The sequence below is a fragment of the Salvelinus fontinalis genome, chromosome 19, assembly GCF_029448725.1.
Source record: "Salvelinus fontinalis isolate EN_2023a chromosome 19, ASM2944872v1, whole genome shotgun sequence".
In the NCBI taxonomy this organism is placed as follows: domain Eukaryota; kingdom Metazoa; phylum Chordata; class Actinopteri; order Salmoniformes; family Salmonidae; genus Salvelinus; species Salvelinus fontinalis.
In genome coordinates, this window is record NC_074683.1 from 7,483,406 (window position 1) to 7,500,011 (window position 16,606).

Consider the following 16,606-nt stretch of genomic DNA (forward strand, 5'->3'; position numbering starts at 1 on the left):
CAGCAGCAAATGTGTAAGAGTTTGTGTGTGTGAGTGAGTATGTATGTGTGTTTGTGTTGTCGGTATGCCTGTGTGTGTGTGTATTGTATGTGAATACGTGTGGGTTTTGTGAGTGTCAATGTAGTGTGTGTGTGAGTGTATATATAGTCTAGTGAGTGTATATATGGTCTAGTGAGTGTGCGTAGGGTCAGTGCAACATAAGAGTCAGTGCAGATAGTTTGGGGACCATAAATTGACAAGAAAAAAAAAGAGGGAAAGAAATGTACCCCTTTTTCGTGATATCCCAATTGGTAGTCAGTGTTGTTCCATCGCTGCAACTCCCGTACGGACTCGGGAGAGGTGAAGGTCGAAAGCCATGCATCCTCCGAAACACGACCCTGCCAAGCCGCACTGCTCGCTTAACCCGGAGCATCTATGCAGCCAGTCAAAGGCTCCAACTATGATCTTATTATCCATTTATTTTAAGCAATCATTATTCATTGGCGTCAGTGCAGTACAAGTTGCGTGCCCTTCTCTATACGCATGCTGAAAGTCAGTAGTTAACTTGTTCTCTGAAAAATAGCATTGTATTTGGTCAAACACAATCCTCTCCATTAGTTTACTAAGAACAGGCAGCAAACAGATTGGGCGGATGTTAGAGTCAGCAAAGGGTGCGTTGCTATTTTTAGGCAGTGGAACTACTTTAGCTTCCTTCCACGCTTAACCCGGAAGCCAGCCGGACCAATGTGTCGGAGGAAACACCGTACAGCTGGCGACCGAAGTCAGCGTGCATGTGCCCGGCCCGCCACAAGAAGTCGCAAGAGCGGCCAGCTGCGACAGCCCGGGATCGAACCCGGGTCTATAGTGACGCCTCATATGGCTTGGGGGTAGAAGCTGTCTCAGTGCCCATTGGTCTCAGAGCCGATGCTCTGGTACCGTTTGCCGGACGGTAGAAGAGTGAACAGTCACTGGCTTGCGTGGCTGGAGTTTGGCAATTTTTCAGGCCTTCCTCTGACTACCTGATATAGAAGACCTGGATGGCAAGGAGATTGGCCTCAGTGATGTACTGGGCTGTCCGCACCACCCTGTCTAGCGCTTTGCGGTCAAGGGCGGTGCATTTGCCATACCAAGTGGTTATGCAGCCAGTCAAGATGCTCTCGATTGCACATGCCAAATCTTTTCAGCGTCCTGAGGGGGAAGAGGTGCTGCCGTGCCCTCTTCACGACTGAGGGTGTGTGTGTGTGGACCATGTTAAGTCCTTAGTGATGTGGTCCTTAGTGATGAAGGAACTTGAAGCTCTCAACCTGCTCAACAACAGCCATGTTGATGTGGATGGGGCTGTACTTTCGCCTCTTTCTCCTATAGTCCACGATAAGCTCCTTGGTCTTACTGTCGTCGAGGTTGTTGTCCTGTCACCACACTGCAGTCTCTGACCTCCCTGTAGACTGACTCATCACCGTTGGTGATCAGGCCTACCACCGTTGCGTCGTCAGCAAACTTGATGATGGTTTTGGAGTCGTGCGTGGCCACGCAGTCGTGAGTGAACAGGAAGTAAAGGAGGGGATTAAGAACACACCCCTGAGGGTCCCTCGTGTTGAGGGTCAGTGTGGCAGAGGTGATGTTGCCTACCCTCACTACCCTGGGGGAAGACCGTCAGGAAGGCTAGGATCCAGTTGCAGAGGGAGGGGTTCAGTCCTAGGGCCCCTAGCTTGGAGGGGACTATGGTGTTGAATGCTGAGCTGTAATCTATGAACAGCATTCTGACATTGTTATTTTTCCTTGTGTCCAGGTGGGAGATGGCAGTGTGAAGTGCAATTGAGATTGGATCATCTGTGGATCTGTTGGGACGGTATGCGAATTAGAGTGTGTCTGGGATGATGGTGTTGATGTGCGTCATGACCAGCCTTTCAAAGCACTTCATAATTACAGATGTGAGTGCTACAGGGGGATAGTAATATAGATAGGTTACCTTGTTGCTCTTGAGAACAGAAACAATGTTGGGATTATAGACTGGGACAAGTAAAGATTTAAAATGTCTGTGAAGACACTTGCCAGCCGGTCTGCACCTGCTTTGAGAACGCGTCCTGATATTCCGTCTGGCCCGGCAGCCTTGTGATTGTTAACCTGTTTAAACGTTTAGCTCAAAATCTGCCATGGAGAGCGAGATCATCCACATAGATAGTCATTCTAGCTTCGTTTAAGACCAGTGGCAAATAATTTATAAAAATAGAGAAGACTAACAGCCCAAGGCAACTGCCCTGAGGGACACCGCACTGTACATCTGATATTCAAGAAGCTTCTATTGAAGAACACTCTCTGGGTTCTATTGGATAAATAACTCTCCAGCCATGGGATGGCAAGTTTTTTCAATAACAATTTATGATCAATAAGATCAAAGGCTCCAACTATGATCTTATTATCCATTTCTTTTAAGCAATCATTATTCATTGGCGTCAGTGCAGTACCAGTTGCGTGCCCTTCTCTATACGCATGCTGAAAGTCAGTAGTTAACTTGTTCTCTGAAAAATAGCATTGTATTTGGTCAAACACAATCCTCTCCATTAGTTTACTAAGAACAGGCAGCAAACAGATTGGGCGGATGTTAGAGTCAGCAAAGGGTGCGTTGCTATTTTTAGGCAGTGGAACTACTTTAGCTTCCTTCCAAGCTTCCTTCCACGCACACACTCCTTTAAAGTTTGGTTAAAGATATAGCAAATAGGAGCGGCAGTACAGTCTGCAACCATTCCCAATAGTTCATCAAGGTTGTCTATACCTGGTTGCTTATCATTTTTGATGGATAACAATCGTTTTTCTACCTTACTAACTTGACCAAATTCACAAAAGCAATCATTTTCTTTCACTATGAGATCCTTTATTAAAAGATATGATGGTCCACTGTTCAATGTTTTCATTTCAGTTTTTCCACTTCGCTAGTGAAATAGTCATTGAAATGATTAGCAATAACTAAAGGTTTTAAAATAAATGGTACTCCAAAGGATTTATCTTTGTTTGGTAATATATTTTATTCTTATTTTTGTTAAGTTTAGTCACAACATTTCTCAATTTAGAGTATTCCAACTAATCAGCTGAGCAGCCAACTTTTGCATAATTTCTTTCTTTGAACCATCATCAATCATTGGGTACACTGTCAACAGTTGGCATGACATTTTTTACAAATACTTCCAGTGCTGCATCTGAATTATCTTCCTCATACACATCAGACCAACATACATTTTCAACAAAAGAATCGAGGAAACATTTTGTATGACTTTGGGCCCAACCTTTGGCACTTACACTTTCCTTGTTAAAGCCACAATATTATGGTCACTACAGCCAATGGAAACTGGTATTGCTTTGGAGCAAAGCTTTGCAGTATTAGTGAAGATATGATCAATACAAGTAGATGTAACAGAACCAACATTATTGGTATGCACTCTAGTTGGCTGAGTGAACCTGTATCATATTACAGGCATTAGTCAGATTGGAGAGCTAGTTGCTAACTAGTCAATGTTCAGGTCACCCAGAAAATAGACCTCTTAACAAAATAAATCAATATATGTGCGTGTGATGTTGTGCTGAAGCTACTGACCCTGAGGCATGGCTATCTCATTCCTCACAAGGCTTTTGGGAGGGAGGGTGGACAATGAGCCTGTCGTAGCGGATGTAAGCAATGCTCCCATGCTCTCTGGCAGTTTTCATAGCTGGGAAAAGTTCTTTCCGCCTCTGGCCGACAGCTTCTGAGAAGTCCTCGTTGAGAAAGGTGTTGGTTCCTCTCAAGTTCTTGGCTCTCCAGAACAGCCATCTTGCCCTTAAACCTCTAGAACGTGACCAGGAACTGTCACCTAGGCTGGTTACACGTTTTCCAGACCTGTGGGCACACTCCATCTCAATCTTCCATCTGCAGCTTTTCAGTAGGGCTGTCCCCAACTAAAACAAATCTTGGTCGATAGAGAGTTGTATTTAGAGAGTTATATTTTTCCATATATAGTGTTTCTATATATGGAAAAATACAAGTTGTGTTTTAATAAAATCAACTGTACGTACTGAGCTTGTCTGATGCTTTAAGCGCGCCATTTGATTAAATAATGAAGAGATACAAATGACTAAAGAGGAAGCAGGAGATCAAGATATCCTAACCAGAGAAACTTCACATTTTTTATTTAAAAAAAAACATATGTTTATCTCATGCTTGCAAACTTGCAACATTGTATGAAATATTCTGGGCCCTCAGAGTTTCCCGCACCAGTGAGCTCAGGACAGACACAGCTGTAGGCTATTTGTGCAAGGGATAAGAAGTAATTAGGTATTTTATTTTAACTACATCAGAGCATTACAATTTCTCCCTTTCATGCTGAGTGGTTATCAAAAGGGAGAGGGCAGAAAATATGTTTCGAATACGTCAAGGAGCTATTGTAATTCTCTATGGACTCAAAAACAGACTTTGTTTACTTGCTGTTTGAGGTGAAAACAAATTACTTTGAGAAGCGGCAAAAGGGTAACCAACCAAACATTGTAGATCAGAAATTAGGGGAATTAACGGTAAATGTAGGCTACTACTGGTGGTATATGTAATGGGGAATTGACAGACGATAACAATGAAAGGGCAAACAATTCACACAATGAAGTTATGAAACACTGAATGCACATGACATGGCGGGAGAGAGCACATTCTGGAGAGAGACGTGCCTTGTGCATTTTACACACACTCCCCCTCTTGGACCGTGGCATCCTCAATAGATTAGTCCACTGAACAGTGGTGTAAAGTAGGGATGCACGATATTTCGGTGAACATTTTGTGACTCTATCGAAACAAACATTTATTGTGGAACTGGGATTCCTGGGAGTGCATTCTGATGAAGATCATCAAAGGTAAGTGAGTATTTATAATGCTATTTCTGTTGACTCCACAACATGGAGGGTATATGTATGGCTTGTTTGGTCTCTGAGCGCTGTACTCAGATTATTGCATGGTGTGCTTTTCCGCAAAACTTTTTTGAAATCTGACACAGTGGCTGCATTAAGGAGAAGTTTACCTAAAGTTCCATGCATAACACTTGTATCTTTTATCAATGTTTATTATGAGTATTTCTGTAAATTGTGTGGCTCTCTGCAAAAACATCGGATGTTTTGGAAGCAAAACATTACTGAACATAACGCGCCAATGTAAACTGAGATTTTTGGATATAAATATGAACTTTATCGAACAAAATATACATGTATTGTGTAACATGAAGTCCTATGAGTGTCGTCTGATGAAGATCATCAAATGTTAGTGACTAATTCTATCTCTATTTCTGCTTTTGGTGACTCCTCAAAAATGGCTGTTTTTCTGTGACTAGGTGCTGACCTAACATAACCGCATGGTATGCTTTCGTCGTAAAGCCTTTTTGAAATCGGACACTGTGGTGGGATTAACAACAAGTTTATCTTTAAAATGGTGTAAAATACTTGTATGTTTGAGGAATTTTAATTATGAGATTTCTGTTGTTTGAATTTGGCGCCCTGCACTTTCACTGGCTGTTGTCATATTGATCCCGTTAACGGGATCTCAGCCGTAAGAAGTTTAACGCCAATGTGAAAAATCGATGTCAAAGCTGACGTGCATACCTATATAGCGTAGGTACATGACGTAATGACGGCACATAACATTTTGCGTTACGCGTGCATCACAGCATTCCTAACCTAGCCCGCAATGTCTGCTGTGTGGATCGAGCAGTCAACAAGTCGAGCAGTCATTTGAAAGAGTAAGAACATTTCAGCGAGACAACTCAAAGGCGAAATCCATTAAAACGGCAAGATAATGGAATTCATTGCCCTTGACAATCAACCGTTCTGTCGTTTGTCAAGTTGGCTTTCGCGACTGTTCAAGCACCGGTACACACTAACAAGTGCCCTATTGTTCAGATGTTGCCCTACCGGAGTTACCCAGTAATAGCGTCACTGCTATTTGCTTCATGACATACTATGGAACGCCGTTTGGGTCTTTGCGTGTCAAAAAAGATACACCTCAAATAACACTATTTGACGCGTTAAATAAGCTTAGAATTTGACACGTCAAATAACACAGTTCTAATATAGAATGTTGTGTGTTCTGAATTTGCACGTGCAAGTCAAGCACCAGTACTACTATCAGTAGCACTCAAAGCTGTACAAAAAAAGTCTGTAAACAAGCAAACACCGGCCATAAACGATGTGTTTACAATACCGCGTTGGTAATAAAGCATTATTTGTTCGACCGCAACTTCTGGGGTAGCTAGCTAGCTTAAGCTTGGTACCTAAATAGCGCCAATACAACCAGTCTGAAAACAATGACCAGTAGAAACTGCAGTCATTTTCACTATTCTCAGCTATGATTTAGGAATCCTTGTGAGTAAGTATTAGCTAGGTAGCCACTTGTTGTTTGCCTATTGAAATTGAACTTCAGTTCATGAAAATAAATAGATAGCCAGCTACTTAACCCTGTTGCCCAAAGCTAACATTATAAGCAGCCCGCTGGCTTCATCTGGCTAGTGAGGCTCAACCTGACCGGGTTGTGAAGCTTTCCACAATAAGGATTAGGCACAATAGTGGAATTTTCAGTTTGCCTTCAAAATAAAAGTACCTCTGAAAGTGATGCAGAAGGTTACAATTGTTGGAATCATGCCATATTTAGACTAGATAATGTTAAACAAGGTTGGAATGTGAAGCAATGAAATGGGGTATCAGTCTACTCGGTGACACCCACAGAACACAACTGTGAAGAGTTTACGCAAATATTAGCGTTATAGCTCTTATCACGGGACTGTGACTGTGTGAAATCACCTCCCCAGTCAGCCTATTGTGTGTATTGACATTCATATTGCACTGTACAGCTTTACCTAAGGATTGGGGATCAATGAAATGGGGTAACAGTCTACTCAATACCCAATATATTTTTTCCCAACGTCCACCTCAGAGTTATCAGACTCCAAAAGATCCACGCAGTATTGTTTTTCCTCTGGAAAAAGGTGTTCAATACATAGGTTGACAATAAATGTGGCTCAATTCACAGTAGTTTCAGAGTCCTGCAACAAGAGCTACGATACTAATGTTCTCTCGGTGTCACTGAGTAGACCGATACCCCATGTCATTGATCCACAGTGAAATAAGTATGCCCCCAATGCAAAACATCAAGTGTGATTTCAACAGATTGTCAAATTAACAAATTGTATTTTGTTGATTTATATAACATTCCAACATCGTTTTGCATGCTCTATTAAATTATACTATTTCTATTAATTTGCATCACTGTCAATGACATACTTTTATTTTGAAGGCTAACCGCAAAGTCCACCATTGTGGCTAATCCTTATTGTGGCTAGCTTCACATAGATGGGTCCAACCACTATTAATCAAATAAGAACTGTCTTATATTTTTGGGTTATTATGATGACACCTAGCTATATAGTTAGCTAGCTAACTATAGGTACTGAAACCGATTGTCGTTCTACTATGTTTTTGGGGAAGAACATTGGTTGCATCCATGAGCTAGCTATCTTTTTTTATGATCAGCAATGTAGATGCGCGAGACAACTTCACCAGCATCACAGCATACGTATCAATGAATCGTTGTGACATATGAAATACGAGTGATAGTGTAATCAATGTGTAATAACTACGTAAAAATTTTATGAACGCGTTCAATTATTATGTGACATGCAGTCATATTCAGGTCCTGACTGGTCAACAAGCTTATTTGACACGTCAAACAGTGTTATTTGACGTGTATCTTTTTTGGCATGCAAAGACCCAAACGCCATTCCTTAGAAGTCCTGCTTGAGAATGAAACGACTGAACAACGAAACAGCACAGCAAGTAAGTGAAAGAAATAGGTTTTGATTATGTTTTACTGGTAATGGGGACATACGTAAATGCCAACAAAATAACGTTTTGGTCAGAGTGGTGTGTGTGTAACCTTTGTTTAACTAGGCAAGTGAGTTAAGAACAAATTATTATTTACAATGACGACCTACCCTGGCCAAACTCGGACGGCGCTAGGCCAATTGTGCGCCGCCCTATGGGACTCCCAATCACGGCTAGATTCGAACCAGGGACTTGCACTAAGACGCAGTGCCTTAGACCCCTGCGTCCTTGTGTGTGTTTTAACTATTTAACTGTACTAGAATCATTAAAAGGCAGCTTAAATTTTAAATATCGGTTATCGGTATAGTTTTTTGGGGCAAGGAAAATAATTGGATATCGGTATCGGACGAAAATGTAATATCAGTGGATCACTAATTTAAAGTAAATAAGTAAAAATATTTTAAAGTACTACTTAAGTAATTTTTTTGTGTATATGTACCTTACAATTTATATATTTTTTACAACTTTTACTCCACTACATTCCCTAAAGAAAATAATGTACTTTTTACACCATACATTTTCCCTGACACTCAAAAGTACTCGTTACATTTTGAGTGCTTAGCAGGACAGGGAAATTGTCCATTTAACGCACTTAAAGAGAACATCCTTGATCATCCCTACTGCCTCTGATCTGGCGGAGTGTAAATTATATCTGGCCTCCCAAGTGGTGCAGTGGTCCAAGGCACTGCATCGCAGTTGCTAGCTGTGCCACTAGAGATCCTGGTTCAAATCCAGGCTCTGTCGCAGCCGGCCGCGACCGGGAGACTCATGGGGTGGTGCACAATTGGCCCGGTGTCGTCCAGGTTAGGCCGGCAGGGATATCTTTGTCCCATTGCGCTCTAGTAATTCCTGTTGCGAGCTGGGGCGCTGACACGGTCGCCATGTGCACAGCGTTTCCTCCGACACTTTGGTGTGGCTGGCTTCCGAGTTAAGCGGGCATTGTGTTAAGAAGCAGTGCGGCTTGGTTGGGTCGACCTTCACCTCTCCTGAGTCCGTACGGGAGTTGCAGCGATGAGACAAGACTGTAACTACCAATTGGATACCATAAGTCAAAAAATATATAAAAAAATACTACAAAAATAATTATGTGAGTGCTGGAGTATTCCCCGGGCTAGGTATAAAAAAATATTGTGCCATCTGGTTTGCTTAATATAAGGAATTTGAAATGATTTATATTTTTACTTCTGATACTTAAGTATATTTTAACAATTACATTTACTTTTGATATTTAAGTATATTTAAAACCAAATACTTTTAAACAGTATTTTACTGTTACTTGAGTCAGTCATTTTCTAGTACTCAAGTATGACAATTAGGTACTTTGTCCACTAATGCCACTTGAGACAGGTGCGAATCAGACAGGTGTCTTGTGTGCCAATTTTTTTTAAAATCCATTTGCCACTGCTCAACAACAAAACAAACAAAGGAAATCTGTGGCCAACAGCCTATCAACCAAACAATGACTAAGTAGGGTCAGCCCTACTTTTCAGTTATCATTTGTATTACTTTCTCCTCAGACTGTGCCAAGATCTAATGTGAAGATTATGGTATGCCATCCACAACGTTGTTATTCCTCCGGGATTGTCCCTTTAGATAATCTGTTTCGCCAGTTATTGTTGGTAATGATTCACAGAAAGTGCTGGTGTCATCTCGAGAGTATTTACAGTGTGTCGTCATCTTGCTGCAAATTTATTTCGGGATCTCTGGAGAACTGCAAACTGTTCATAAGGTCTTGGGCCGGGTTGTATAAAACATTACCCCCTTATTTTCCTTACCTTTAAGTAAATTTCACAAAACATTTTACGGCACATTTTTTGGTGAAGCCAGCTATATTGTGGTATGGTTACTTTCTTTCGGCAACCACCAGAACAATGCACAACCAATACTCTGGCTCCCGATGTGTCCCAAAGCTAGTGGTCGCCTCGTCTTCCATAAACAACTCCTGTAACATGGAGATATGGCCTGTGTGGGAACACAAACCGTAATACTACCGCAATCGATGCGAGTTAACTTTCAGATCGAGCGTCGGGCTCTTAAAAAAAAAAGAAGTAAAGAAGATACTATCGTCAAAAGGCGCTAAAGCAGTTCGTGTCTATAAATGGCGTAGCTTGTCCCTAGCCACAATATCATCACTGACTCCTGAACACTGCTACATCTCTGTTGTTGTCAAAGGCCCGCGGAAAATACGCACCGAAGACTTCCTGTTTGTCCACGTGTTTCCGCCGCATCTGATGTACACGGAAGAAATCCATAATTTTTCTCATCGCTCGCTCTCCATCGATTTGTTTTGTCACCCTTCCACTGTGTGCTACAGTTTAACCACGTACTATTGCGCATCACCAATCGATGGAAAAAAGAAAACTCTTATCCGCGCAAGTGTATCTCGTTATTTTTATACTGATGAGATGATTTGGTGCTGTGTCTGTGCGGATGTTTTATTCTATTATATTCGGAATTTTATTCTTATTTTTTATTTTCTGACATAGGCTACTGGAAGCCTAAAAATATGAATCCTTTGAAAATATAAAAACTAGATTTTTTCCCCCACAATTTAACACTAACTATTAACTATTGTTATGTATTTGATTTCCACACAACCAACCTCATCACACACACTCAAAGTTTAAATAAGATTAAACATTCCTCACGTGAGTTGTTCTTCCTATAGTACTACCATAAAGAGAAAAAAACACAAGGTTACTGTCAAAAAATATGAAGCTTACCTAAGCACTCTGTTTGTAGTAAACAAAATGTACCCTTTAATTGTCCCATTATGACAGTCCACCCTACTGCTGACTTAAATTAAGAATTTGAACCTTGAAAATTGTCTTTCAAAAAGTGGATTACAGTACAGTGATAGCTCAATAAAATAAATGGTCTCTCTGGGGGAGAGTGCAATGGCTGAACATTGAACTGTGGTAATGCTGTGCTATCATCCCTGGCATGGCAATTCTGTCCTCCAGAAGCACCAATGACTGACCCACACAGTCATGTTTAAGCCACTGTTATTTTACCCCTACCTACTACTCTGACAGCACTAGATTATAACCCTTTCCTGCATAGGCTACAATGCTTTTTACTCTCTTGCTATGTGCTATGGTATGACAGTATTGGGGCAATACATGCAGCTTGATCTCTAACCTTTATCAAATATTTCTGTTGAAAGCAGAATTGTCTTTTCTAAACTTCTGTCAAGAATTTTTGCAATATGTTTGTGTCTGTTTATGTATTTTATTGCCATTTGCGGTTTGACTGTGTTCCTCTTTTAACCTTCATACATTTTGTATCCTTGTGGTAACATAACGTTATTATACAAAGGCTCTGCACAAAGCAGATAATAAAGTATATTCTTTTGCAATATTTTTTAAAAAGCAGTGTTTGGTTTTATGAGAAAGAAAATAATGAAACCAAAGAGAAAACAACCCAGACTGTTGCCTTTTCAATGTTATTTATTCATGACATTTCAGATTCCAAGTGCACAAAGTCCTTCATTTAATTTTTTTGTTATCCCCTTAGTCCGTGAATACTGGATGGACATGAATAGTAATGCAACATTTGACCTTCAGTGCACCTCACTCGAGCTCACATTTCATTAAGATGATGAAAAATGTACAATCATTTTGGACAGCATAATTTGTAAATAGGTTTTTACACAGGAGTCGCTTTACACTGTGCACAGCTAGCATAGCTTAGTCCTCTGATGATTTGTTTAAGTTGAACATGCATGCTATAAAATATCTGAAGGTACATATAAACCACACAGCAGTGCATCATGTCCTTATATGAGCCACGTGCGCAGGAATCGTGCCAGACTCTGCTGACAGCTGGCAACACTCCCATTGCACTGTATCTCGTCAACAGGCAAACCACGACGCTACAGTACGGGGCTACAGTATTGCCTAAAATACATTGTCATTAAGGTCTTCCTCAATATTGTCATGCTGTCATGTCCCAATCATAGGCTACAGTAGCCAAGCGCCTGCACTGCTAGTCAACGTGACGTCACACTCAGCATGGCGGTCAAGGTGACTCCGTCAATATTTCTTATCAGAAATGAATATTACCTGTATTTAAACTGTTTATTTCTATTGGATATGGACGCTAGCTTACCGATGCGGAAGCATGTATTATTGATTTTTTTTAAAGGAACAGAATGGTCATCTTTCAGCATGTTTTCGTGGGCAAGTCGGCCTTGGAGAGAGAATTGAGTAATGTTTACCTTGTTACAGTGGATTTTGTATTGATCTAATGGAAGTTATTCCGCTACTTTTATTGTATAGCACGTTTATTGTGGTGAAGGTCGAGTAGGCGGTTCAGTAATTATATTGGCAAAGGCGACTATGTTGCTGGTGGCAGGGCTGATATTCAAATGTAGACTACGAGTCCTGAAGCCTATTACTGCTTTTCCAAACATCGAAACTTCAAAGACAAGCAACCGATTGCTGTCTCCGCATTAATTATTTTATTCTATTGTAGCCTATGCAGTGTCGTTGCGTCCTATGGAATTATCATACTGTCATTGTATTACCACATTCATCAAGGTTTGGATTTGATGACTCCAACTGTATGTTTTAGGTGGAAACAACCGCAAGAGGCGATTCCAATGAACTGAGGACTATATTTCTGAAGGTAAGACTGTCATTCAGAGGACCCACTATTTTTATGGCACATAAATAGTCATTATTTATATTATTGGATTCTTTAAATGCAGCCGTAATTGGATTCATTAAAATAGCATGTATCTTTTAATTTATTGTCTTTAATAATATAAGGTTATAACCTTGATTGTATGGCAAAGCTAGAGTATGGAAAAGCTACAGTTGAAAAAAGTTTTGCATTATATTATTGCCAGGAGACCTACTGAGACCATCGTTTAACTCTCTCTCTCTCTCTCTCTCTCTATCACACACACACACGCACGCACGCGCACACACACACACACACACACACACACACACACACACACACACACACACACACACACACACACACACACACACACACACACACACACACACACACACACACACACACACACACACACAGAGATACACTGAGTGTGCTGCCTTTACTGTTCAATACTACAAGGAAAGGTCACACAAATACTTGGACTAATTCTGGATCCCCTTCACCAAGGAATTTCTCCTTGCCTAACTTCTTTTAGGGTGTGACATATGCTTGGATCTTCAGATGTCGGGAAGATTCAAACATACGTTCTTGTGCTTTACAAAGCCACACATAGTAACAAGCAGAAGGCTGTTAGGCCATTGTTTGGAGGGTAAACATGCTTCTTGCAACAGACAGCACAAGGGAGGGACTCCTTATTTGACCGAGTCCTATTTTAGGACCGCCTTCTTTCTTCATACAACACTGCACTGATTAATTCTGAAAGCACCCCAATTAATATTAGGCATAGCTTTTTTAATATGCACCTGTAATTAATATTAGGCGTAGCTGTTTTAATATGCACCTGTAATTAATATTAGGCATAGCTGTTTTAATACGCACCTGTAGTTAGTAATAAACATATCACAGTGAAGTAGCTAGTTAATTAATGGATGAAAGGGGGCCATTTTGTCCAACCTGCCTAATCTGATCAAGAAGCACTTGAGGCTTACTGTCAAGGCAAATTGATAGCAAATTATGTAGTGAATAAATGGGTTAATAAGTTGGTTGGAATTAATACTTTATCTTAAAACATTAACTCAAGAGTGTGCAGTGAGATGTGGTCTCATGCATTCCTCGTAAAGGTCGCTTTCTCTCTCTTTTACTTTCTCTCTCACTCTTTCTTCCTTTCTTTTTCACTCTCCCTCTCGCTCTCTTTCACTACCTCCCTTCTCTCTCTCTCTCTCGCTCACTCACTTTCTCTCCCTGTGCTTGGCTGTATACCCAGAGCCTGGCCTTTATGCTGCCAGTTCATGCAGTGCTTGTGTTTCCTGAGCTATCTCTGTTCCAGCTTGTAACCCAAACCTGACTCTAAAACTGACCTTTCGTTTTTTAAGCCTAGACTAGAGGTCAGTTTTAGCACCACCAGTGCATGGGGTGCATGTTCTGCAGCAGCAGCAGCATAGCAGCAACAACATAAATGCTATTGCTTTTTCCTTTCTAAGCAGTGTGCATGCATTCATTGCACATTATGTGTAACGTTATACATGGATTTGATTATCACTGTCCGTGTCTTAATTTAGAAATATATTTTTCAGATGACTTGGCAGTCCCTTGCAATGCCACAGCTGAAGCCCTAATGTCACACATACGCTGCTCTAGTACTTATCTGTTACATTGTACTTACAACATCCCATATTGTGTATGAAATATAGTATACTGCATTGCACTTATCTCCATACATGATTGTGACACTTAACATGATAGTGGTTTGTGAAGCTTTGTTGCCTTGATGACTTGATATGCTACATCTTGTGCTGTGTCGTTGTGGGAAAAAAATAAAAAAAACGATTTCTATCTATGAAGGTAATAATACAGCTTGATACTTTATTGAAGTGTTTTGAAAGCAAGTAGCTGAAGTTCTCTATCTGTTTATTCACTGAACAACTCAAATACATTACTGGAACACAATGAATTGCGAGAACTAGATTGTTTTGAACTATGGTCTTTTTGCCTAGCATTGATGGAATGTCTAGAAGCACATAATGTGAATCAAAGTATAACCATGGAGACAAAATCAAGATAGAACCACAGACACACTGCATCAGGTTGTCTGAACAAATCATTATTGTCAGAAGTAAAGTTACTGTAAGTGTTGTCAGATACAGTAGGTGTTGAGTGAACAGTGATACAACACAAAAAGAAAGTGACTCCAGGCATGGAGTTTTGTAAGAGTATGAATTTTATATTGATTTTCTGAGCATTTACATTTTACACTCATCTGGGTCTTTTGTCTCCCTTTAGCATGCCAGTGTGGTTGAGGATGGGGAGCATTACATGTCCCCCAGGGACTTTGTTCAGAACTTCCTGGGTCTGCACAACCAGCCTGACCACAATCGCAAGACTGTGCAGCTGATCGCTGGAGTAGCCGACACCAGCAAGGATGGGTAAGTCGACTTCCACTACGTCTGAGGTAGATAATCTTCAACATTAGTGGCCCTGATACAGAATAGGTTAACAAGAGTTTCTACAAGACATCATACAGCGGAAATGGAATTGAGACTAACACTAGCATTTTGATGACAGTTTCACTATCTACAAGAATCCAATGTAACCCTGCGGTACACACACTGTGGTTCAAAATGTACAGATATAGGATCTTAATTTGATCACCCTGTTGCAGGAGAACTTTCCTGCAATTCAGGAAATGTAAAACGTGCAGTGTATTTGTGGTTTAAAAAGCCTTTTGAAGTTAATAACTTCCACTTTGAAATTTCAGACCTGATTTTCCCTTATGAAAAATGTATCAACCCCTACAAAAATGTCAATTAATTATAATCCACTAGAGAGGAAACGGTATGAAAATGTCATATCACAATTATAGTGACCAAATGATCACGGTTATCAGTATTATTATTGTTAAAATGTGCTGGAAATTTTCATAAAGTACTGATACACACACTGAAATCATTTCACCAAGTTTTATATTGAAAACCAACAAACAACAAATAAAATTAGCAGCACTATGCACTTTTTATGTGCATAAACATTACAATAATAACGTTAACATTAAAGATGGCACCATGTGGCCATGAGAGGTAAAAGTTTCCCTAGTGCAGGTTTTAATGAACACAACCTTAAGTAAGCAAATCAAATAAACAAACAACAAATAACATTAGCAGCACTCACTTTGTAGTGAGGCACTGTAACCTTCATCAGCCTCAGAAAGCCAGGCCTCTCAACAATATGAAATGGCATCATGTCCTTTGCAATGTAATATGAAAGGGCTGCCGTGAGATCTTTAACATTTTTTGATGTGGGTGCATAAGCAGCCTGCCTTTTAAATGCTTGCTGGAGTGTCTGTGTCACAACTGTAGATGAGGAGGGACTAGTAGCATCACTGGGTTTGCCTGCTACACGCCCACTCTGTAAACAAGGGAATAGCAAATGTATTATTATTATTATTATTGGTGTTGTAAACATTCTAATTCTAATTCTAACTATTCACTTACACACGCACGCACGCACGCACACACACACACACACATATGCAATGACCCCATGCACAATTTACATAAAAACAAATGAGTCTTAAGAAGACAGTGATAGTAATTGCAGTGAGCGCAACAATTTACATAAATACAGGAGTCTTGTATAGGAGTCTACAGTGTTTCTCCGGTTGGAACACTTTTACAACCAAGTCGACGTCTGACGTATTTTAAATGATCAAAATATGTTGGTTGGGTGACTAAACTACATAACGTGTTATCGTGTGCAATGGGAGAATAGAGTCTGCAGACACACGACGCATACAGCAGCAGAACAACGTGTAGTGTTTTTACAACAGTAGGTAACACTGAAAGCTTCAGTTTACGTTATTGACAAGCTATTAGCAAGTTAAACAGACAAACCATGACATTTTCCCCCATTCCGAAGTCCCCACATCATGCATTGAGCTAAAAGTTAACTTACCTTGCATTCGCTATAAAGTAGTGGGTGGTCATCACGAAGATGACTCAAGAGATTTGAAGTGCTGCCCCCTTTCGCAGCAATTTATTTTTGCATGTTCTGCAGACCGGGTGACCATCTTCGATTAAGTTTCCCTCAGCACTCTTGTAAAACCCTAGATATGACCACACTT

The 16,606-nt window shown here is 40.5% G+C and overlaps 1 protein-coding gene across 4 annotated transcripts in view; it reads left to right on the forward strand.

Annotated features, from left to right (window-relative positions):
- Positions 1 to 16,606, forward strand: part of LOC129816280 (electrogenic aspartate/glutamate antiporter SLC25A12, mitochondrial-like) — a 78,569-nt gene that overhangs the window by 46,973 nt on the left and 14,990 nt on the right. The window contains exons 1-3 of one of the 4 annotated variants that reach the window (XM_055870565.1): positions 11,695 to 11,885; positions 12,436 to 12,489; positions 14,770 to 14,912. In XM_055870565.1, the coding sequence (XP_055726540.1) occupies positions 11,874 to 11,885; positions 12,436 to 12,489; positions 14,770 to 14,912 (209 nt within the window). In that variant the 5' untranslated portion in view covers positions 11,695 to 11,873. Of the gene's footprint in view, positions 1 to 11,694; positions 11,886 to 11,970; positions 12,069 to 12,435; positions 12,490 to 14,769; positions 14,913 to 16,606 lie in introns of those variants that run through there. The other 3 variants (XM_055870566.1, XM_055870567.1, XM_055870568.1) reach the window with 3 other exon arrangements.